Below are 25,746 nucleotides of genomic sequence, written 5' to 3' on the forward strand. Positions count from 1 at the left end.
CTTAATAAATGCTTGTTTACTGATACCACAAACCTGTAGAATATTGGTATTAAGAGATGAAATTTTATTTCTGGGAAAATCTTAAGGGCCACAGCAGGAACTTTGTAGTTTTCTGAAGACAATCTAGGCTATGTCTCTCCTTTGACACTAAAACCAATACTGTCTGATAAAACATCAAGAAATAGTGGAACAAAGGTTTGGGAAGAGGCCCAATTAAGCAAAGTCATTGCTAGTGTATTTACAAATGAAGATTGAAGGAGGACGACAAACTGATGCAAGAATGAAAAGATCTGAAAATAAATATTTTTTTTAAAACAAATCCTTCTCGACATTGAAGTCAATAGAATCATCACATTTGACCTCAAACATCAGAGTCACAGCTGTGCAGATAAAGGAAGTAAAAAGGACATTTAAGAAAACAAAGAGGGGAACAGACTTTTACTGAACCAAGCTTACCTAGAGGAGCAATATGCTGGTGGAAACACAATTTGGGGAATATTAAAGGACTATTTCTCAAGGTATCTGAAGATGGAAAAGAGATATCAAAGGCATGGAAAAAACATAAGATCCTATTATTACTAAAAAAAAATGTGACAGAGGGAACATCCATAACTATTAATCCATAACATGTTTATGAGAATAATACACTAATGCATTGAGGGAATCTTTGTTGACAGTATTAGAAGGGAACAAGTATGTTTTTGCAAGTGGCATTCCACAATGTTAAATATATTTACCATAATAAAACTGATTAAAAGAGGTAGACAATATGAGATCCCAATGCATTTACTAATTCAAACAATAAGCAATTATTAAGCATCTACCAGGCACTGGGGATACAAAAACAAAAATTAAAGTCTATCTTAAAGAAGCTTCGATTCTAACAGAGGAAATAACATTTGCACATAAAAGTAAACACAAACTATTAGTAAATAATATGTGATTTGAGGAGGTATGGGGAGGAAATTGCAGATGGGAGGTTCAGGAAAATTCTCATATAAAAGGTAAAATTTATATGGTACTTGAAGGAAGCTAATTATTCTAAGAAGCAGAGGTGAAGAGAAACTGAATTCCAGGCACAGAAAATGTCCTGTAAAAAGACACAGAGAGGCAGCTAGGCGACACAGTGGATAAAGCACCGGCCCTGGATTTAGGAGGACCTGAGTTTAAATCCAGCCTCAGACACTTGACACTTACTAGCTGTGTGACCCTGGGCAAGTCACTTAACCCCAATTACCTTACCAAAAAAAAAAAAAAAAGACAGAGACAGGAGATGAACTAATATATGGGAGGAACAGCTCTTAGGACTATTGGGTTGAACCATAGAGAGAGTGGAGAAGAATAAAGTACAACAAATCTGCAAGGGCAGCCTGGAACCAGATTATTAAAGGCTTTAAAGAGAGGTGTTTGCATTTTTTCTTAAGGGAAATAGGATCAATGAAGATTCTTATATGGGGAAGTAACATGGTTGTATCTATAAATTAGAAAAATCTCTTTGTCCATTTTGAGGAGGATGGATTGGAAAAGAGAGAGGACTGAGGCAGGGACACCAATCGGGGATTACTGCAATGAAACAACTAAGAGGTAAAGAAGGCCTGAATTACAATGGTGGCTGTGTGAGAGGGGAGGAGGGGATGGATATGAGAGATGATGTGGAGGTAGAATTGACAAAATTTGGCTACTTATTGGATGAGGGATGCAGGAGAGTGAGGAAGAGAGGGTGACTCCAAGGTTGTTAACATAGGTGCCTGGGAGGATGATGGTGCCCTCAACAGAAAAAGGAAGACTTAGAAGGGAGATGGATCAGGTCAGAAAGATGAGTTCTATTTTAGATTTCTTCAGTTGAGATACCAAGAGGACATCCAATTAGAAATGTACAGGTGTCAATTGGTGATTTACTACTGGAAGTCAGGAGCTAGGATAGAACTGAATATAAAGATATGGGAGTCATCTTCTAAGAGATGATAACTGAACCCTCAGGGTTGATGAGATCACGGAGAGAGAGAATAGAAGAGCACATAGGACAATGTTTTGCAGTACACACACAGTAGGGATATGGATAATGATCAAAAAAAGTAAACAGAAAAAGGAGGGGCTAGGTAGGTAGGTAGGAGAACCAAGAGAGAACAAAAAGTCAGAAGAGAATGTATTTAAGAGAAGACAAAAACAACAAAAAAAGTTAGTCAATAATGCCAAATGCTTCAGAGAGATCAAGAATGTGGACTGAGAAATGGCTGTCAAATTTTGCACCTGAGACAATATGATTAATTTTGAGGAGGACAGTTTCAGTTGAATGATGAGGTTGGAAGTAATACCCCAAAGAACTGAGAAGTGAGTGTGGGAGGAGAGAAAGTAAAGACAAAAGAAGGAGAGAACTTTGTCTATGATTTTGATTGTGAAAGAGATATGTGGGGGGGCAGCTAGGTTGCACGGTGGATAAAGCACCAGCCCTGGATTCAGAAGGACCTGAGTTCAAATCTGGCTTCAGACACTTCACACTTACTAGATGTGTGACCCTGGGCAAGTCACTTAACCCTCATTTCCCTGCAAAAAAAAGAAAGAAAAAAAGAAAAAGAGATGTAGGATAATAACTTGAGGGAATCATGGGTCCAATGAATGTTTTCTAAGGATGGGAGAGGCCTGGACATACTTGTAGTCAGAATAGATGATGCTACTAAATAAGGAAAGAGTAAAGATTAACGGAGGAAAAGGGTAATAATTGTAAGGACAATTTGCCAGTAGACAGGAGAAAAGATGGGATCAAAGGTACAACTAGCAAAGTTGGTCTAGGGGCAAAGTCCATCTCGTTAGCAGAAACCATTCTTTAAATATGTTACTCTCCTGTACACAATTGACAATCCAGACATGCTTACCTACTTGACATTCCTCACGTGCCACACTTCTTCCATATCCATGACCTTCTATTTGCTGGATGCCTACTTGCTCGGAATATTGCATAATAGATTCCTGAATTGGGCAGGAGGTTGGACTAGAAAACCTCGGAAGTCTCTTCCAATTCTAAGATTTGATTCAATTACTTAGAATTTTTCCCCACCTTACATACAAAAACAAATTGTAACATCGATTTTTAAGACTTTTTGTTTCAAATTCTCATCCTTCCTCCCTATTCCCCCCTTAAGAACTCAAGCAATTCAATATAAGATATACACATGTAGTCGTGCAAAACATAGCAGACAAAAAACTTTAGAAAAAGGAACACTAACAACAAAATATATTTCCATCTGTATTCAGGTACCATCAGTTCTTTCTCTGTAGATGGATTGCAATTTTCATAAGTCCCTCAGAGTTGTCTTGGATCATTGCATTTCTGAAAATAAGTCATTAGCAGCAGATCATCTTACAATATTGCTGTTATTTTGTATACAGTATATTTCACTTTGCATCGGTTCATGTAAGTATTTCTAGGTTTTTCTGATAGCATCCTGCTCATCTTTTATATATATATATTGTAAACTACATTTATATATTACTCTAAGACTTGATTCAATTCAATTTAGCAAACATTTATTAAATGATTACTATGTCTCAGACACTGCGCAAGGTGCTGGGTAAACAATAACAAAAATGAAACAGTCCCTACCCTCAAAATTTAGAAATTCTCAACATTTCATGGTCAAAAAATAATTCACAGCTGCACTTCCCAACCCTCTTTTCCCCACTCAAAAGTCTTTTGTAAATATCTCAAGGAAGTAGGAAGAAGCACCGACAATTTTCAAAGACAGTAAGTTTTATTCAGTTTAAAATATGAATATGTATCATAAAGCACTTTTAAAAGGAGGGGGAAATGTATACTAAGTCTAAAAAACGAATGACAGTATTACAGCTCCCTAAGATTAGTGTATACATAATTGGTGAGGAAGAAAAATAACACAGTGATAGTACTGGGGGTTTATAGTAGACCTTTTCTCATAGATACAATGTCTATGTTTCATACTTTTTTTACAAAATTTTTTAATTTTTTAGTGAGGCAATTGGGGTTAAGTGACTTGCCCAGGGTCACACAGCTAGTAAGTGTCAAGTGTCTGAGGCCGGATTTGAACTCAGGTACTCCTGACTCCAGGGCCGGTGATCTATCCACTGAGCTACCTAGCTGTCCCTATGTTTCATACTTTTAGCATGCCCTTTCCAAATATCATACTATTTTAAAAATTCCAATAAAAAAAGCAAAAACATAATTAGTAAGAAAGGCCCATAACTCCTAGATTTCACAGGATAGTGACTCATTCCAAATGTTATTTACCCTCTTGTTCCCATTTAAATAACTCAGAAAGCCTAATATTTCATCATATAGTAACTGAATGAATCAAGCCAGAAAATATTACAATAACTACATATGTAGTCACAAAAGATGAAAAATCATAGAAACATGGAATTTGTTTATGAAAACCCACACATATTCACTTACATTATCACAAAGTAATTATCGCATAAACTTAGAGTTTGAAAAGACCTCAAGGATAATCTAATGCACATTTATAGTGATTTACAAAGAGTTCAAGTTAATTTAATAAGTAGTTATTAACTGGGAAATGGCTGAAGTTGTGGTAAATAATTGTGATGGAATACTATTGTGCTGTAATAAAGGAAGAAGGGAATGGTTTCAGAAAAATATAGGAAGACTTATATGAACTGATGTAGAATGAAGTAAGCTGACCCAACAACAGCAATATTATAATGATGATTAACTGTGAAAGATTTAGCTACTCTGATAAATACAATGATCCAAGATAAATATAAAGGACTCATGATGAAAAATGCTATTCACTTCCAGAGAAAGAAGTGATAAACTCTGAGGACAAATTAAAGTATATATTTTTCTCTTTCTTAGTTTTCCTTACTTTTTTTAAACAACATGGTTAATATGGAAATATGTTTTGCATGATTTCACATGTATGACTGATATATTGCTTGTCTTCTCAATGGGTGGGGGAGGAAATGGAGGAAGAGAAAGAATTTGGAACTCCAAAAATTAAAATTAATATTAAAAATAAATACCAAATATATTAAATAGAAAAAATAAACATTTATCAAGGGCCTAATATATGCCTAGCACAATGCTAGGCAATAATAAGGGAAGGGACAAAGTTTAAGTAAGAAACAGTCCTTATGGGGCAGCTAGATGGCACAGTGGATAAAGCACCGGCCCTGGATTCAGAAGGACCTGAGTTCAAATCCAGCCTCAGACACTTGACACTTATTAGCTGTGTGACCCTGGGCAAGTCACTTAACCCTCATTGCCCTGCAAAAGAAAAAGATATAGTCCTTACCATCATAGAGCTTTAAGTTTAGAAGGTAGATATGATATATAAATGGATAATTATAAAACTATACAATAGAATACATGCATTACAGAGACACAAAATAAAGTCCAATATGAAACCTAAGGAGGATAAAATCTGTCACCAATTAGGGGATCAGAGAAGAATAAAGGAGGTGACATCAGAGTTGGACTTTAAAGGATTTGTAATGACCAAACAGTTGGAAAGCAGAAGGGAGAACATTCTAGCCATAAAGAACAGCATTCTCTAAGTAAAGAGATTGGAAAGCACAAGATGTGATCGGAACACAGTTTGGGTAGTGCATACAGTACATATGGTACAGCCAGAGCAGCGGCTATCACTAATGCCTGGAATGCGTTCTCTCCTTGTCTCTGCTTCCTGGCTTCCTTTAAGTTTCAGCCAGAAGCCTTTCATTTTCCAATGCTAGTATCTTCTCTCTTAGATTTATTTCAATTTTATATGTATATGTATCTATATACCCATGTATGTGCACATGCACACACATATATCGATATATCTATATGGTTTGCATGGTTACAAATGAGGGATGGGGAAAAGGATTAACTGGTTAGGACACAGGAAGAGTAGGAAGAGGAGGAGGAGGGGGAGAAGGAGGAGGAGGAGGAGGAAGAGGAGGAAGAAGAAAAGAAGAAATGTAAAAATCAGCTTCACAAATACAAGAAGGAAAGAAGGAAACAAGCATTTATTAAGCACTTACTATATGTATCTACTGTGTACTACTGTGTTGAATGCTTTAAAAATATCTCCTTTGATCATCAAAATAATCCTGACAGATAGGTGCTATTGTTATTACAATTTTATAGTTGAGGAAACTGAGGCATATGAGGGTTAAGTGATTTGCCCAGGGTCACACAGCTAGGAAATGTCTGGGGTTGAATTTGAACTTAAAGCTTCTTGATTCCAGGTCCAGCACTCTATCCATTACATCACACAGTTTGTCTGAAAAAGATCTGGAGATTTTAGTAGACTTCAAGCTCAATGTAAATAAATATCTTTATATGGTAACCTAAAAAGTAATGTGATTTTGGACATATTAAGAGAGGCACAACTTTCTTTTTTTTGGTTTGGTTTATTTTTGTGGGGCAATGAGGGTTAAGTTACTTGCCCAGGGTCACACAGCTAGTTAAGTGTCAAGTGTCTGAGGCTGGATTTGAACTCAGGTCCTCCTGAATCCAGGGCCTGTGCTTTATCCACTGCACCACCTAGCTGCCCCTGTATTACCATTCTTTGCTCTCCTCTGACCACATAAGGAATATTATTTTGATTATGAAATCAGTTCAAGTTTTGGGGTCCCCCAATTTAGAGGGACATAGGTAGTAAGAGAGTATACAGGATAGCAACAAGGATGATGAAAAAGAATCAAGATCATAGTATACAAATGATTGGTTGAAGAAGCTGGGGAAGTTTAGCCTGGAAAAGAAAAGTCAGGGGTATATGAGAGGGGCATTTGAATATCTGAAGGGCTGCCATATGACCAAGAAATTAGATGGCAGAAGTAGGGGCAATGAGTGAAAATCACATAGAACCAAATTTAGGCTTAATGTCAGGAAACACATCTTAACAATTAGAATTTCCAAAAGGATAATGATGGCCTCAGGGAGTAATGGGTTCCCAGTTCTGTATCCAAAATGATGTCAAGAAAGATTTATTAAACACTATGGGTAAGGCAAATACTTTTCCAGAATGATTATATATCATTCCCTTTCACAGACTCTACATTCTAGCCAAACTAGCCTCTTTGATGTTTAGCACTCATGACATTACATCTCCTTCCTCTGTCCCCATAACTGAATGTTCTCTCTCTCTCTCCTCCACTCTATTTCCTGAAATCCTGGGTGCCTTCAAAACTCAGCTCCAGTGCCACCTCCTACAAGATACTTTTCATAGTTCCCCAGGTTGTTAGCCCTCTATACAATTCCCCTCTGGAAACTACTTTGCATTTTTAATGTATAGACTGTCTATGTGCCTATATATTTTATTTTTGTCTTTTTATCCACAATGTTTATCATATACACAATTTAAAATGTCATCTCCTCTTATTAAAACGTGAGCTGTTAAGAAGAGAAACTGACTGGCTTGTCTATTTGTAACCCCAGTGCTTTGTAAAATGTTTGTTACATAATACACATTAAATTTTTTTCATCTATCCATTCATTCATTCTTTTATCTATCCATTCATTCATCTGCAAAGACTGCAACCTTGCCATACATGCCCATCCTATACAACTCTTTTCCATATCCTACCATAAGTTCATGAAAATAAGCATCCCCAACATGCTGGAGGCCTTACTTGCCTTCTCCTGATACCATAGGATACTTGGGAAGCATTCAGGCTGTCTAATTGTTATCTCTTTCCCTTGACATAAGACTAAACCATCTTCTCTTATATTTTTTAATTAAACCTTTTTCTCTTGTTTTTCTTTGAAGTTCTTTGTTGGCTATATTTTATGGGTTACTCATAACTATTGTAGACCTCTTTATTGCCCTATGTAAAAAATTAATTTTCATTTCTTTAGAGACTGTTGCACATTACAATCCTGTTTCTTCAAACTGTGTCTTTGCTCCTGGGAGACACCTGGGGTCATTAAAAGAGATTTATAATTTTCTGGGCAGCTAGGTGGCACAGGGGATAAAATGTTCAGCCTGGAATCAGGAAGACTCATCTTTCTGAGTTCAAATCCAGACTCAGATACTTACTAGCTGTGTGACCTGTGTGACCCTGGGCAAGTCACTTAACCCATTTTGAGCTAGAAAAGGAAATGGCAAACCACTCTAATATCTTTGCCAGATAAAGAGTCAGACACAATTAAACAGCAACAATTTCCTAAATCAATCACTAAGCATTTAAAAGCAGTCCATTGGTTTCCCTCCTATCGAATTCTGACCATCCAAATCATTTTCTGTTTATACTGTCTATCTCAGAGAGGCAATAAACCATAGTGGGATAGAGAACTGGCCTCAGTGCCAGAAGACCAGGGTTCAAGTTTTGTCATATTATTGCTGTGACCCTAAACAACTTAAATTCTTGGTGTTCTAGGCAGTTATCTAAGACTATGAATTACAAAGAATGTGCCAACCTATATTGGTAAAGGAAGTTTCCTAAACTGGGAGGTCTGTAAATAAATCAAAATGAAAAATCAATTTTAAAAAGCTTTTATTAATCAGTTACTATGTGCCAGGCTCTGTGTTAATATTAATGAAATCACAGGTCTAGTCCTCATCCTCACTCCACAACTGGCAAACTGTCAGAAAATTCTATAACTTGTTCATATACAAGATGTCAGAATCTGAGTAACATCCTTTATCTACTTGGACTCTCCTATGTTGATGGTTAGGCCAAATACTTTTGAGTGGCTCTCAATTTTTCCAATAGAATCTACAAGGTTCTGGGATATGATATAACTATCATTTCATCCATAAACAGGAACATTTACATGACCTCACCATTCACAGGAAATCCCTCTTCATTTTGGATGTATTTCCTTCATCACATATGAAGAAATACAATTTTGGTGAGCTTGTACCTCCCTGTTTTATCCCTCACTTGAAATTATGATTCAAGAATCATTTAACAACATTATTTCTGCTGTTATGTTTTTCAATAAATAGAATGATATTGAAGTAGGAGACATCTTGCTGGAAAAGAGCTTTTAAGGTGGTATTTTTTCTGGATCACATCTTTTTGTATAATTGATAAATAATAAGTAGAATGAGATATTATAATCCATACATTTTAGTCACTATATATTATAATGATGATAATGATAATAAAAACAGCTTATATTTATATAGGACTTTAAGTTTCCAGTCAAGTTCATTATTATATATAATATTCCTCATGAGAGCCCATTTCCTCCTAATTGAAGATGCCCTCAATGTATGTAGAAATAAGCCTCATAGGGATATTGTTTAGATGAGAAAGTAGGTATATGTTAATAACTTGTTTATTTAGTCATCTGTTTAAAAACAGATTGAAGTTGAGATTGAGCATTGTCTGAGATTGTTCTGCCTCCATACCTTTGGTATCCTTTAGAAATCTTATGAATTTATTCTTTAATGCCTTCATCATAATTGTGTTTTTCCAAGCACGGATCTCTGCTATATATACATACTATATACACAAAGCTCAATTTAGCTGTTTTTCCTTTCTTCATTCCCTTTGGTACCATTTCTACTTCCATTGCAAATATATCCATGACTCATATTAGAGTCCGAGTGTGGTGGCTCTACCATCTTGAATGGTAAAAAAGTTTATTTTTTTTTAAATCTGCAAATCGGGGGCAGCTGGGTGGTACAGTAGATAAAGCACTGGCCCTGGACCCAGGAGGATCTGAGTTCAGGTACGACCTCAGACACTTGACCCTTCCTTGCTGTGTGACCCTGAGCAAGTCACTTAACCCTTACTGCCCTGCAGGTAAAAAAGAAGTCTGCAAATCACTCTCATTTTACTTCTGTTTATTGTCCTTCCCTTTCTATCCTTAAATGCCACTGGGATGGTTTAGCTTAGTTGGGTCTCTCACTAAGCCTTCTTTAAACAGACTTACCCTTCACTGCTTCTTTCTGCTTTATGAGGTGACACTACTTATAATCATCCCATCATCCTTCTTTGTAAGCTTTTATAAGTAAGTTTTATAATTAAAAAAAATTTCTAAATTCATTTTATAAATAAGTTTTCTAAATCAGTTGTTTCCTCTGGCCACCATTTGTCATTCTAGGCAATCAAATCAAGTATTTGCAGAGTAAAGTGTTTTTTAGGCTATTTTGGTTGAGTTGTGATGGTAACTGATTGACATCTATAAAACTTCTGTATAAAATTATTGTAATGGGTGTCAATGTCATTTCTACTGTCTATTACCCATTTTCACCATTAATAACTTGTTTAAATAGTTTAGAATTAAATTGTTTCAATAGCTACCACTCTTCTAGGCTTTCCTATTATTAACCATCCATTCACCTAATTTTACAATATCAAGGTTATCCTTTTTATTTCTTACTCTAATTCATCCCCAAAATCCAATGAGTTACTAGATCTTGTCATTTCTTTCTTCACAGCACCTTGAGGATATCATCTCTTCTCTCCACTCACACAGCTTATGCCCTACACCAAGCCCCTTGAAGGCAGATACTATTTTTGCTTTTCTATTTTTTTTTATCCCCAGCACTTAGCATAGTGCCTGGCATACATGATAATAAACATTTGAAAATTGATGGATTGCTTGCCAATTTTTTCCCTCATTATTCTTCTTCTAGCTTTTAATCTGATCGTTGGTATAAAAAATCAGTAGGGCAAGTCACTTAACCCCAATTGCCTCACTAAAAAAAAAAATCAGTAGTCTGACTGTATACCAACAGCTGATTCAGGAACAACTCCTACATCAATAACCAGTCTTTCATTGTCAAAGTTTAATAATTTCATTTTTATAATGTTATTTAGTGCTCACTATTTCCAGTGAATGCCAATTTTTTTTTGGGTGGGGCAGTGAGGGTTAAATGACTTGCCTAAGGTCACACAGCTAGTAAGTGTCAAATGTCTGAGGCCAGATTTGAACTCAGGTCCTCCTGAATCCAGGGCCGGTGCTTTATCCACTGTGCCATCTAGCTGCCCCTGAATGCCAGTTTTTTAAAGAAAGTATTATATAAAGGAGTGAAACTTCTATGTAGTCTATAAGTTTGGGGTCTTTTAAATTTTTTTCCTGTAATTTCTGACATATTTCTCACTATCTTCACCTTTTCCTTTCTTTGTAGTTGACTCACTGATTATCAAAGTGTATATATTAGTTTCATTTGGAGGCTCTTATGGATTTATTCCTAGAATTTTTCTGCCTCTTTATCCTCTATAAGCAATTATGACTTTCAATCGTTTTTGTGTTGATCCTTTTGCAAATATTTTTCTTGAACTTGTACATGATATATTTGACCAAATATCTCATGAAATAATGTTTCTTGTTGTCTTTAGGCATATGATAAAAACTAATTCTGCACACTTTTATTTATTTTTTGCTTTTCCACTGTGCACTTATGAAGCTTTCTTCCATTTAGCCACAACTTCCTTCTTTCTTCTGCTTTTATTTATAGTGAGAATGTCAAGATGGATATGATTCAGTTTCACCAGTGATATGTGCAAGGATCTCATGCTTTACTATATTGATCACTAAGTTAAAACGCATATAAAATATGAAAACTGTGTGATTCTTACTGTCTTCTTGTTCTCTTTCTGCCATATACTTTCACTGCAGAAAGAAGACAGGACAAAAGGCCATTTTGTATTTCCCTTTGTTTCATTTGTTCCCATATCCAAAGAGTTCATCATCAGCTGGCCAGCCAACTGAGGAGAAGAGTCTCCATATGTATTTAGGCTGGTTCTTAGAAGAAAGTACAATAAATCTATTGTTTGGACCACTCCTGACACCTTTGCAATATGGTAGAAGCTGCCACTGCTGATGCTCTGATGACACTGCTTTTAAGAAGCCAGTTTCACTTCCATGACAAGAAGTATCAAAAAATGACTTTGTGGAGGGTCAAACGTGTAGTGGCCACTTAGTAAATGTCTGCTGAACTGAATTGAAGGCACTGTCTAGAACACTGGGGATACAAAAGTGGAAACAAAAATCATCTCCTGCCCTCAAAGACCTTACATTCTATAGAGTAAAGGGACATTTAAAAAGATAAGTAAAAACAAGATAATTTAAGGAAGAGAATATTAATAACCAGGGTTATCAGAAAAGACTTCTCAAAATTCTGATACCTGAGATGAAACATGAATAAAACTAAGGAGGCTAAGAGAAGGAAATGCATTCCATGCATGCAGGACAGCCTTCATAAAAAGGTGGGAGGTAAAATACTGAATTCAGGGAACAGCAAATAGGTCATTTTGGGTGGAACTCTGTGGAACGTAAAGGAGGACATTTTCTTAGTAATTGTTAAATGGTAGGGTGGAGCCAGACTGTGAATTGCTTTACTTACCATGTTGAAGAATTTGTATTTTATCTTTTTTGGGGGGGGGCGCAATGAGGGTTAAGTGACTTGCCCAGGGTCACATAGCTAGTAAGTGTCAAGTGTCTGAGGCCGGATTTGAATTCAGGTCCTCCTGAATCCAGGGCCAGTGCTTTATCCACTGTGCCACCTAGCTGCCCATTAGTATTTTATCTTAGAGACAATGAGGAGCCATTGAGGATTCTTGATCAGGAAAGCGATATGGTAAGAGACCTGCGCTTTAGGAAAATTATTTAGGAACATGGATTGAGGAGGGAAGCACTAGAAGCAGACAGAGCAGTTAGGATGCTATTGTAGTTGCCCAGATAAAAGGAGATGAAAACCTTAACTATGATGGTGAGTGTTGAGGAGGACATATGTGAGAAATAACACAGAGGTAGAATTAACAAAATTTGTAAACTGATAAGATTTGAGGGGTGAGTCATAGAAAAGAATCAAAGATGACTCTGAGGTTACAACCAGAAGGAGAATGATACCCTTATAACAAAAATAGGAAAGTTTGGAAGATGGGTTGACTTATTGGAGAAGATAATTAGTTGTGCTTAGAATGTAATGATATAGTATTGAACTTGCAATGTCTAGGGAATATCCAAGTAGTAATATCTAGCTGAATGAGGACTGAAAAAAGGCAATCAGATATATTATTGTGCTATAAGAAATGACAAGCAGGATGAATTCAGAAAACTTGGAAAGACTTACATGAACTGATGCAAAGTGAAGTGAGCAGAACCAGAAGAACACTATACAAAGTAACAGCAATATCGTACAATGAAGAATTGTGAATGACTTAGCTATTCTCAGCAATACAATGACCTAAGACAATCCCAAAGGACTAATGATGAAGCATACTATCCATCTCCAGAGAAAGAATCAATATTGTTTGAATACAGCCTGAAGCATACTATTTTTCACTTGCTTTCATTTTTTCTATTATTTGAGTCATCTTGTATAAAATGACTAATATGGAAATGTTTTACATAATTGCACATGTATAACCTATGTCTGATTGCTTATCATCTCAGGGAGGGGGAAGGAAAATCAGAGAAGGATAGAATTTGAAACTTAAAACTTTAAATAAAAATGTTTAAATATTTTTAAAAGGCATATTTGACAATTTCATAGAATAAAAAAAAAGACATTTAAATGGAAGAGAAGAAGAAATAGAAAAAAAAGGAAACAGACTCAGCAACCATTCTCCACATGAGTACGTACTCCATTTTCTTTTTCTTTTTCTTTCTTTCTTTCTTTCTTTCTTTTTTTTTTGGGGGGGGGTGAGGCAATTGGGGTTAAGTGACTTGCCCAGAGTCACACAGTTAGTAAGTGTTAAGTGTCTAAGGTTGGATTTGAATTCAGGTCCTCCTGAATCCAGGGCCTAGTGCTCTATCCACTGTGCCACCTAGCTGGCCCCCCATACTCCATTTTCTATAGATAAATCACCCTCTATTTTCATCCATATTTCTGCCTAAAAACTTGGAAACTACTAAATAATAATAACTAGCTAATAATAGCCAGTACTTACATAGCACTTTAAAGTTTTCATTTCATCCTTATAATAATCCTATGAAATAGGTCCTTTTATGATTTCCATTTTACAGATAAGTAAACTGAGAGGTTAAATTCCTACCACCCACCCAAGTCATACAACTAGCAAGTACCTGAGGCAGGAAACGAATTCTTATCTTTCTGATTCCAGTCCTACACTCTATCCACTGCACTACCTGGCTTTCTATAGTACAATACTTAGGCAGCTAACAGCCCCATCACTCGTAGTTATAGTTATAACTGTGCCATTGAGTTGCATAAAGTTCTCTATATCCCAGCAGAAAGCTTTAGCAGTCTTTGTAGCATCTCCAACTTTTAGATAGAAAGCTGATCAGAAGTCAATCCATGGTCATGTGAACAACAAGATGGAGTACCAGACATTTTCTCTGATCCCCACAACCTCTCAAACCTCCCCAAAACAGGAAATTATATAGCAAAGGTATATGATCTAGGAATCAGAATCCAAAAGAAGGTTAAAAAATAAAACAAAACAAAACCTAGCAACCCATGAATTGATACTCACTGACATTGAGCTCACTCAGCATGCTTCCCCTACCTCCCACACTACTGGCACCAAGGCTACATTAACAACCTCAAGGATACAACCTAGACTTACAACAAAACCCACTACCACACCCTCCCTCTTTCCAGTGCCATGGAGACCCCAGTTCCAGGCTTCAACAGACAGTTAAGCAATTGCAGTCTATCAGGAGCAAAGGACGATCAGGGGCCACAGCACTGTAGCACCAGCACCGCAAGGCTCTGAGCCTGGGGCTGAGCCAAAGAACTAAGAAACAGGAGTGGTCAGAACACCAGGACTTTATGTGTGTGCATGGACGGTGGGGAACTATGCACCATTTCACCAGGCCTGGGAGAAAGAGCACAGAATCTAGCTGGGACCAGTTCTGGCCACCCAAAAGTCACTTGGGACAAAGACCTAGGCAGGCAACCTATGAGTTGCCCAGTGTGGGAGGAAACAGATGGTCTAAGATCCAGCCTCCAAGGAAAGAGGGGAATGGGTCAGAATAATAGGGGAAAGTATGGGGGGGAAAACCTGATATTACCAAAAATTCCAGGAAGAAGAATGCTGAAGGGAAAAACAATCACAATAGAAAGAAATATGGCCTCCAGATCTAGTAAAGGAATTCAGGCATCTATGAATAATTACTACATAACAAAGGAAAATGATCTAACCCTTGATGAAACAAAAGATTCTGTGGAATTTGAGAACATGGAACCACAACATACTGTGTTCCTGATTGGTTCAGAAAAGAAATGAAAATTATGAGAGCAAAATTAATGGCCTACATAGCAAAAATAATGGGTTGCATAGAAAAACTGGACTCTGTAATGTCAAGCCTCACCAGAGGAACCCCCCCCAAAACAGTGATAGATTGGGAGTGCAAATACATAGAAGTAAAGGACAAACTGGAAGAAGAGAAGCAGCTTGCTAGCCTCTAAAGGTGCCTATACTTGTACTCAAAATTAATTCCATCAACAAAAGGTCATTTTAATACACATATATAAGGCAGGTGAAAACTTAAAAGATTATCTGCTATTAGAAAACAGTCCAAGAACATACTGTATTATAAGGTTACTTTGCCAATGTGAATCTGTATAAAGGTCAGTTTGCACATTCCATTATTAATAATTCCTATTCACATGCCTTAAATCGAAGATTAACTCAACTTTAGCCAATAATTAAATACAAGGCAAATTTTTAAATGTTTATTATAATTTTTTAAAATCTTGCCATTTTTTTGGTGGATTTCCTCACTGTGAACTCCCTGCCCTTTCTCGTACGTCCTCTTTCCCTCTAGAAGGAAAAAAGAAAAATTTCTGTCAGCAATCTAAACTGTACCAGTTCTGGGCAGCTAGTGCAGAATGGAGAAACAGTCAGAGAATGGCTGCTTCTGTTCTACTCAATTGTCTTATGATTATCTTTACAAAAAACAAAAAAATACGCCCATCAAATTAAGGAACTAAATCTTCCTCTCCCAATTGTTTCACCCCATAACATCATCTGCCTAGGCTAGTCACAGAAAAATAGAATGCCCTAGAGCTGATCTACTATGAGTTTCCTTTTGAATTCAGCTGCTTAAAGATGCCTATATCCTTTGATCTGCAGGGACAGTATGCTTTTTGTGGGCATTTAACTTTACTATTGACATGTGAACATGTGAATTCTGATGGTAACAAATATTTAAAATTGCTGATTGTCCTTAAAGTCAAGTAGTGAGAATCAGGTATTATCCAATGATTAGTCTGTTTGTTTCAGTGGTTATCAACTCAGTTTTAAGGATCCTAGATAAAGACCCTCAGTATGCTGTGTGAAGCCCCTTTGGAAACTGGAAGTCACACAGGATAAGAACATATGAACAGGTTGTCAACTTTACTGCTTGAGGTACAACCCACATTGATTACAGATAAATCAGAGTATCAAAATCATTACTGCCCATTTTAGCTACTTTTAGACCACTGCTGTGTTGGGTCATGCCCTAAGACAGACACTTGCTCATGTGATCATAGGAATTAGAGTTGGAAAGGCTCGTGGGTGTCATCTTGTTCAACACCCTAATTTTACAGATAGACAACTAAGGCCCAAGAGAAGTTAAGGGACTTCCTATATTCATACATGAAGTGGTAAAGCCAGGATTCAAACCCAGGTGTCCAGGTCATAATATAGTGCTCTCTCCACTATGACAGGATGTTACTTCATTTATTCAATTCATTCATTCCCACTTTCTTGAAAGCTAAGTCAGCTAAAGGCAGTCTTTTTTTTTTCTGGTGAGGCAATTGGGTTTAAGTGACTTGCCCAGGGTCACACAGCTAGTAAGTGTCAAGTGTCTAAGGTCGGATTTGAACTCAGGTCCTCCTGAATCCAGGGCTGGTGCTCTATCCACTGCACCACCTAGCTGCCCCTAAAGGCAAGCTTTACCACATACCATCAAACTGGAAAAGGTTCAAATTCAGACCTGGCAATGAGCCATATGTCAGTTGTCTGGGGACTAGCCAAGCAATATTCAGACAGGCTTATCTCCGGAAGGTTGGCCACCAGGTGATGCATTATTTGGCCTAAGGAGTCACTGAAGAGTGTATCAGGAGGCATAAAAATATTGATACCAAGAAAATCACAGATCCTTGAAGTAATGAAGAGTCAATATTTATTCTATATAAGGCAGAAACAACTAGATATTTACATCTGGGGCAAATTCTATAAATATAAACTTTGTTCAGCACAGACAGTATGAAACTATCAGTAGCATAGGTGTGTGTGTGTGTGTGTGTGTGTGTGTGTGTGTGTGTGTGTGTGTGTGTGTGTGTGTGTGTGTGTGGTGTAAACAGCATGAACAAGGAATAGTTAGGAAGAAATGTATCCCAGTCCACCATTCGGCAGCTTCCTATTTTTGTCATTAACAAGGTGCTATGTTCTGTTGTTTCTAATTCCTGAAGAACTGCTGTTTTGTCAATGCACTCTGAATTTGATAGCCTCTAAATCAAAGTTTCTTAAACTGTGGGTTGCAACCCCATATGAATGTGGGAGTTGCAAAATATTTGGCAGTAAATGTTTGATTTGTATACCTATTTTATATACCTATATACCCCAGGTCTCAGCACCTTGAGAATTCAGAGCAGAGATCACTTCTGGCTAGAGTGATTAGGTCTCTTTGTTTTTTGTTTTGTTTTGTTTGTTTTACCAGATTAAACATTTTTATTTAGATGTTTCTGTTCCAATCTCTATCCCTCCTTGCCTCCCTCACCTACCCCCTCCCAGAGGTGCAAACAATCTGATATGTGTTATGCATATAAAATCATGCAAAACCTTATATTTGTTACTTAGTGAAAGAATGTGAAAAATAGCATGCTTCAATCTGTTCCATCAATATCAGTTCTTTCTTTGCAGGTGGATAATATGTTTCATCAATATTCTTTTGGGATTGTCTTGGATTAATGTATTATTGAGAATAGTCAAGTCATTCACAGTTCTTTATTGAATAATATTGTTGTCTCTGTGTACAATATTCTCTTGGTTCTGCTCACTTCCCAATATATCATTTCATACATGTCTTTCCAGGTTTTTTTGAAGTCATCCTGTTTGTCATTTCTTACTGCATGGTAATATTCCATCACCATCATATACCACAGTTTGTTTAGTGATGGGCATTCCTTTGATTTCCAATTTTTAGCCACCACAAAAAGAGCTGCTATAAATATTTTTGTACAAATAGGTCTTTTTTTCTTTTGGGGAATGTCTTTGGGATATAAACCAAGCAATGGTATCGCTGAATCAAAGGGTATGCACAATTCTATAGCCCTTTGGGCATAATTTCAAATTGCTCTCCAGAATGGTTGGATCTTTTCATAACTCCACCAACAGTGGATTAGCATCCCAGTTTTCCCACAATCCCTCCAACAACCAATATTTTTCATTTTTGTTATATTTGCCACTCTAATAGGTGTAAGGTGATATCTTAGAGTTGTTTTAATTTGTATTTCTTTGATCAATAATGATCTAGAGCATTTTTTCATATGATTATTGATAATTTTGAGTTTTTTATCTGAAAACTGTTCAAATCCTTTGACCATTTATCAAGTGGGGAATGACATATATTTTTAAAAAATTTGACGCAGTTCTTTATATATTTGACATTAGGTTCCTTTGAAGAAATTCCAGTTAGGGCAAGAGAATGAGTAGAATTTCAACAGGCAGAAATAGGCACAGGTTATTTTAAGCAGAGGATAGTATAAGCAAAAGTACATAGGCAGGAAAGGTATAGGCTATATTGAGAAAATATTGAGTAGTTTAATTTGGCTGGAGGACAAAATATGACCCTGGGCCTAGAACTCAGAGAAATTTCTTGGGCTGTATATTTAGAGTTGGCAGTTATCTATAGAGATGTATTCACTGAAGTCTTGAGAATGGATGAAATTCCCAAAAGAGAATAGAGAGGGGGGCAGCTAGGTGATGCAGTAGATAAAGCACCAGCTCTGGATTCAGGAAGACCTGAGTTCAAATCCAGTTTCAGACACTTAACACTTAGTAGCAAGTCATTGGGCAAGTCACTTAACCCTCACTGCCTGGCAAAAAGAACAACAATAACAACAACAACAAAACAAAGACATTATAGGATTAGATTTGATAGGACTTAGCAATTGACTTCGATTGTAGAGACCAAGTGTTGAGGGAAGAGGTGGAGATAGCTCCAGTTCTAGGAGTTAAAAGTGGTACTGTCCACATAAATAGAAAAGGCAAGAGAAAAGGTGGGTTTTGAGGAAAAGAAGAGTTAAATTAAGGATATGTTGAATTTAAGATGCCTGCAGGATATTGAAGTGGAAATAGCTAGTAGAAAGTGCAAAATGTAAACCTGGAATTCAGCCTAGAGGTCAGCAGTGGAGATTATTTGGAAATCATCCACATAGAGTTGACATACTTGAAGGTGTGGTAAGCCTGCCAAGAGGGAGAGCAGTTAGGAAGAGCAGAAAAGGCCAAGGACATAGCCTGATGGGAGGCTTTCAATCAGGGAGTGTATGGAGGGAAAGGAGCCAGTTAAGGAGACAAAGCTTTAGCCAGAGCATTAGAAGAATCAGAAGAAAGTAGTCAGTAGAGCTCCCAGCACAAGAATTCTATGCAATCTATTAATAATAACAACAGCACAAAGCATCTGGAAATATTTTCTATTTTCTTTCTCCCTGTCCCATGATGCAGATAACATGGGGAGACGGGGCAGTGTTTGTGTGTGATACAACTATGCCCTGTAGTTAGGGCTTATCGGTCTTTCTACCTGCTTCAGTAACCATGGGTAGGAAAGCAAAAAGACAATAATTTTTAGTTCAGCTGTGACAACATTGGCTCCTTTACAGCTTTTATAGCTTAGACACCCCGCTGGAGGTTCTTAGTCATCGTAAGCTCAGCATTTCCAACAGAGCCATATGGAACAGCAGTATCAATCCCAAATCAGATGCTTACAATTCAGCTCCAATTTTGTTCTTCAGTTTTCTAGCAGGTATTTACAGTACTTTATGAACTATACAAATATGCGACTGCTGTCTCGGTACCAGTTAATAAATATATCTGCTTGCTTTTTGCTTTTAGCCTTGTTAAGTACAGAAGTATCTCCAATTCTCTTTACAATCAATAAAATGGCACAACACACATCTTTTCTTTCAGGCATGATCCCTTTGACACCTTCCTGGAAAAGCAAAACAGGTCACAGTCATTGGGAAAGTACTGCTGACCTATGGGAACCTAGTAAAAATTGTGGTCACCAGGGAGATAAAAACCTTATCACTAGGGAAGTCTAGTTTCTTCAATAAAGTTCCTGTGACCTGGAATACAGATTCTTTCCAAGTAACTCCACACATCAAATTAATGCAAATCTTGTACAATCTGAAACATTATAATGGCATAAAATAGGTGGGCTTATTGTAGATATTAAAATTCATGTATCAGCTCATGAATGTTCCTTGAAAGACATTTGGAATCATCATTCTGGACATAAGATAGGGTTTTGTGCCCACTGAAGTAGTCTGCACATGTATGCAACAGTATGGATACCATAACCCCAAAAAGGAGTATGCTCACAAATCAAATTTTAAACACACAAGGCAGAGTTCAGATCTTGGACAGTTTGGCTCTTTATACTCATGGACTACATTGTGACACTGGATAGATAACTGACCTTGGAGTCAAGAAGATCTGAGTTCAAGTTCCGTCTCTGACATAGATACTGGCTGTGTGACCATGGATAAGTCACTCAACCTGGGCAGCATGGTTTTTAGAAAACAAACAAACAAATACAGTGCATAGAGCACTGGTCTTAGAGTCCAGGAGATTTGATGTGAAATTTAGTTCAGAACACTTATTCCCTATATGACCTTGGACAAGTTATATTATTAATCTCCCTCAGCCTCAGCTTCTTCATTGGTAAAATGGAGATAATAATAGCAACTACATCCAGTCTTATTATGAGGATAAAATGATATAATATTTGTGAACTGCCTTGCAAACCTTAAAAGACTATATAAATGCTATCTATTAACCTTTCAATGTCCCTAGGCAAAAGACTGGTCCAGATGATTTGCTAAAATATATTAGCTGAAGGAACCTCCACACTGGGAGTCCTCCATGCTACTGAAATCACAAACCAAGAATCCTACCTCAAATGCTCAGTTGTATACAATAACTTATACAAAAACACCCTTATAGATTTTCATAAACGATCACAAGATTATCATATTATATAGAGCCATCTGAATTTACTTAGGTGCTAATTTCCTAGATAAATACTTCATTGTTCCAAACAGTTAAAATTAATTATCGGTCAATGGAGCCTACATAAGTCACTTAAATGCTGAGATATTGCTTACTTTAAACTAATAAAAATCTTTCTTTCTTTCTTTCTTTCTTTCTTTCTTTCTTTCTTTCTTTCTTTCTTTCTTTCTTTCTTTCTTTCTTTCTTTCTTTCAAGTGAGGCAATTGGGGTTAAGTGACTTGCCCAGGGTCACACAGCTAGTAAGTGTTAAGTGTCTGAGGTCAAATTTGAACTCAGGTCCTCCTGACTCCAGGGCTGGTGCTCTAGCCGCTGCACCACCTAGCTGCCCCCATAAAAATCTTTCTAATGAAACAATATTTCATTTTGCTACATGACACTATAAATAGACTTCGACATTGTTGACAAGTGTATCTCTAAATACAAAGGTCAATAAAATATGTAATAATATATAGGAAGAGCATTGCCTTCTACTTAGTAAGAATAGTTACATCTTCTTAATTCCATGGTTAAAAAACATTTTTAGTTGAAATGTTTTGTTTTGCTACAATTTCCAACAAATACCCATACAACTCTGCTCACAAAGTACATTCCCTGAAGGAAGTTGGGAAAAACTCCTTAAAAGTTTGTAGTATAATGAAATACTCTCTTTTTTTTACAAATGTCTTTGTATTCATTTACTGTCAAAACAGCAGATGGGTACTTTGTTTACCTTTGATTCATCTGAGGATGAAGAATTTCAGAAGTGAAAGAAGTTCAGAGGCAGCTAGGTGGTGCAGTGGATAGAGCACCAGCCCTGGATTCAGGAGGACCTGAGTTCAAATATGACCTCAGGCACTTGACACTTACTAGCTGTGTGACCCTGGGCAAGTCACTTAACCTCACTGCCCCACAATTTTAAAAAAAGTGAAAGAAGTTCCTAAAATGTATAGTTGTATAGCTATGTAATACTCCCATTCCTCCTAAGGGGATGAAATGGATGTACTTGATGCCTATATACTAGATCACCTCAATTCTTATAACATCAGTGTTCTAGCGTCTGTTCCAAAGACTTTCTTATTTTATACAATTTAAAAAAAATTAATTTTAGCCCCATTGAGAAAAATAGTTTTGCTCCATCTGTAGCAGGTAGAAACATTTATACAGCATCCATTTTTCTTTATTATTTCCTATATTGCTATAGTCAGACAAATCTCTTTATTTGAACTTTTTCACCTCACTCAGGTTTTATTCCCTTCTGTTGATGTTAGGTAGGGTGTTTAGGTTTATTTTTTTGAGAGAGGAGATCCTCTATCAGGTAGTTGAGAGATTTCATCTTTTTTCATTAGGTTTCAATACCATCAATAATAATAATAATAACAACAATAACAATATTATTAATGGCACTTTAAGTTTTGCAAAGCACTTTACAAAAATTATCTCATTTGATTCTCACAAGGGAGGTAGGTATTATCACTATTCTCATTTTATAGTTTAGGACTGAGAGTGAAGGAGGTTCAATGACTTCCTCATGGTCACACAGCTACTAAGAGTCTGAGACTTGATTTGAACTTAAGTGTTCCTCACTTCAGGTCAAGCATTCTGTAAACTGCATCATCTAGCTCCCTTCTATAGGTCTGCATTTAATAATATTTAATGTTCTCTAGATTTTATGTTAGAAAATCTTGTTTTGACTTAATCCTTGGGCATTCTGACCACAGTTATTATTCTCACCTTCTTCATAAGCTTTTGGAAGTTTTTTTTTCTTTCCTTATTAAGTTCTTAACTTATAAACTTCTATTGTTTTCTTGTCTATTCTTTTCTTCTACCAATATAAATAATAGCAGCAATCCTTTCTTTCAACTACTTAATTGGATATCATAGGATTATTTATTTGGCTAATCAACCTTCTGTCTTAAACAGCAATCACACCTAAATTATTTCCCAATGATCATCAGCTTTCCAGTAAATAAGACCCTGATGAATGTCAGTGATGTGGGTACTCCCTCCAATAATAGAAATCATAAACTATGCACAACTTTTATCCTGTGTGACTCATTCATATCCTCTCATAAATTTTCTATGGAAGGGCCACCAAAAGTAGGGTCCTCTCTTTAGATCTCTGGACAAATATCAAGAGAACATGTGGGCTGTCTATTGGTTTTCTCTTGCTCCTACTATATTATACATGTATTTCCTTTTTTGGTTATACATCTCTCTAATATTATCCTTTATGCCAATTCTTCAAAGCAATTCTTAGTAGTATATTGCAGCCTGAGACAAGGTTTAGGCTCTTTGGGTTTCATGGTGACAAAGTATTTATATCAGTTAAACTTCCTTAGGAATAGTGATAGGGTGTTAATATCTATTTGATTCATCTTCCTTTTTTTTTTCTTCAGGACAATGAGGGTTAAGTGACTTGCCCAGGGTCACACAGCTAGTGTCAAGTGTCTGAGTCTGGATTTGAACTCAGGTCCTCCTGAATCCAGGGTTGATGCTTTATCCATTGTGCCACCTAGCTGCCCCCATCTTCCATTTTTTTAAGCATAAAATCATATGTATTGGTAAGGTTTTAGTTTCTTTAAGTACAAACCATATATTCCTTTGATTCTTATTTTAATCTGATATTTGTTTTGCCATTGTGCTAACAAATCAGTGGTTTGATGGTACAAAGATAGCTAATTTGTAAATGACATTAATAATCAGGTGTGGTTGAACTAGAATAGCCAAAAGAGCAGAACAGACACTCATCATGACCATATAGGAGAAAAGGGGAATGGGTAAGGATAGACAGATAAAGAATCCTGCTGAAGAGTGGTTGGGAGTGACAGAAAATTTTCTGTGTCACTTAATGAATTAAAATTCACTATATTCATGTTTAATATTGTAAAAATCATTCAAAAGTGAAAAAAGAATGGGAACTCTTAGGAATATGATACTGGAGTAGCAGAATTCCCCAGAGAGTTGAGATATCTTGGTCAATTTCTCTTTTGTGATGTTTGATTATGCCCCTCCCCTTTTTTCACATGTTTCTCTGAAGTCAAGTTCAAGAGCTATTGTTCTTATAGTAAGCAATGACCCAAGAAATAATCTAAAGGAACTCCTTCAGTTTATAAATGAAAAGAGACTCTTAAAGGTTATATGATTTGTGCAAGGTCACATGGCTAATTAGTAAAAGAATCAGAACCAAGGGATCTTGACATTCTTTTCAATATACTGTGCTACTTTTCAAACGATTTTCACACACACACACATACACACACACTTCCATATTCAGTCCACAAAATCAATGCCAACCTAATCAATAAAATATAAACAGTTCTTCCAATTCTCAAGTAGTACAAAAGCATCAATCCTCATAAACAGAATCACAGCAATTCTAAGTTTTGGAGTTGAAAGAGACCATGGAAATCATAAAGTCCAATCTATTCAAAAGACTTTTAAAAAAAATCCAAATGGCTAATTATCAAATTCCTATCCCTTACTGAACTGCTCATAATGGCAGAAGGGTTCTTGTACTGTTCATATATGTATAGGGCTTCCTCTGGACCTGAAGGCAAAGATATACTCCTAACTGCCATGTCGGTCACAGACATACAATCAACCAACCAACAAACAAAAAACATTTATTAATCGCTTACTGAATTCCAGCACAGTTCTTGTCTCTGAGTTAAAATATAAAAGTGAAATAGTCCCTTCCCTAAAGGATTCACAGATTCACAGAATTTGAGTTGAAAGAGACCTAAGCAGCCATACATAAAAGGAATCACTATTAATATACCTGATGTGGTATGTTTTCTAAAGCATTCTTTTAATGACTTTTATCTTTATATTAGTCATTTCTCATCACTCTCCAAAACAAACCCTTGCCTGTAGCAAAGAAAATTAGGCAAAACCATTTAATGCAAAAATCTTGTCTGACTGCATACAGTATTATGTTAGAGAAATGCCCTAGCACTTTGTTAGAAAAAGGTGTTTCATTGCATCTTTGTAATCATTGTATATATTATCTCTTGCTTCTGTTTATTTCGCTCCATATCAATTCATACAAATCTGAATGCACAATAATATTTCTTTCCACATAACAGTTTTTTTCAGTCATTTTGCATTTGATGGGCACCCACCTCATTTCCAGTTCTTTGTTACCACAAACAGTTATAATATGAATATTTTGGTATTTATCTAATTTTTATTTCAACTACGAATTTCTTGGAATATAAGCCCAATATAGGGATTGCTGAGTTTAAAAAGTATGAACAATTGAGTCACTTTTCTTGCCTAATTACAAATTGAATACATAATAGCTGAACTACTTCACGGCTGTGTGACAGTGTGCCTTTCTTTTCATAGACCCTCAAACAATAAATAACTTCCCATCTTTTCTCATTTTTGCCAATTTTTATGGAATGAAGAGAAAACTCAGTTATTTTAGTTTGCATTTTTCTTACTATTAGTGACTTGGAAAACACTTTATATCATCATTTATAGTTTGCAAATACTTTGAAAACTCTTCATATCCTTTGACCACTTATCTATCAAGAAATGGTTCTTCATGTTATGTTTTTGCCAAATTCCTGCATATTTTGTATATCATACTTTTATCAGTGATATTTGATACAAACATTTTCCCACTCTATTTT

At 36.3% G+C, this 25,746-nt stretch overlaps 1 protein-coding gene across 2 annotated transcripts in view; it reads right to left on the reverse strand.

Moving 5' to 3' along the window:
• ACYP2 (acylphosphatase 2) overlaps nucleotides 1-25,746 on the reverse strand; it is a 238,704-nt gene that overhangs the window by 88,812 nt on the left and 124,146 nt on the right. Inside the window, exon 4 of one of the 2 annotated variants that reach the window (XM_043987621.1) lies at nucleotides 15,610-15,672. The exons of the other annotated variant lie outside the window; for it this stretch is intronic. Coding sequence (XP_043843556.1) covers nucleotides 15,630-15,672 — 43 coding nt within the window. The 3' untranslated portion in view covers nucleotides 15,610-15,629. The remainder of the gene's footprint in view (nucleotides 1-15,609; nucleotides 15,673-25,746) is intronic. 2 annotated transcript variants of the gene reach the window in all.

The sequence above is a fragment of the Dromiciops gliroides genome, chromosome 2 (genome assembly GCF_019393635.1).
Source record: "Dromiciops gliroides isolate mDroGli1 chromosome 2, mDroGli1.pri, whole genome shotgun sequence".
Taxonomy (NCBI): Eukaryota; Metazoa; Chordata; class Mammalia; order Microbiotheria; family Microbiotheriidae; genus Dromiciops; species Dromiciops gliroides.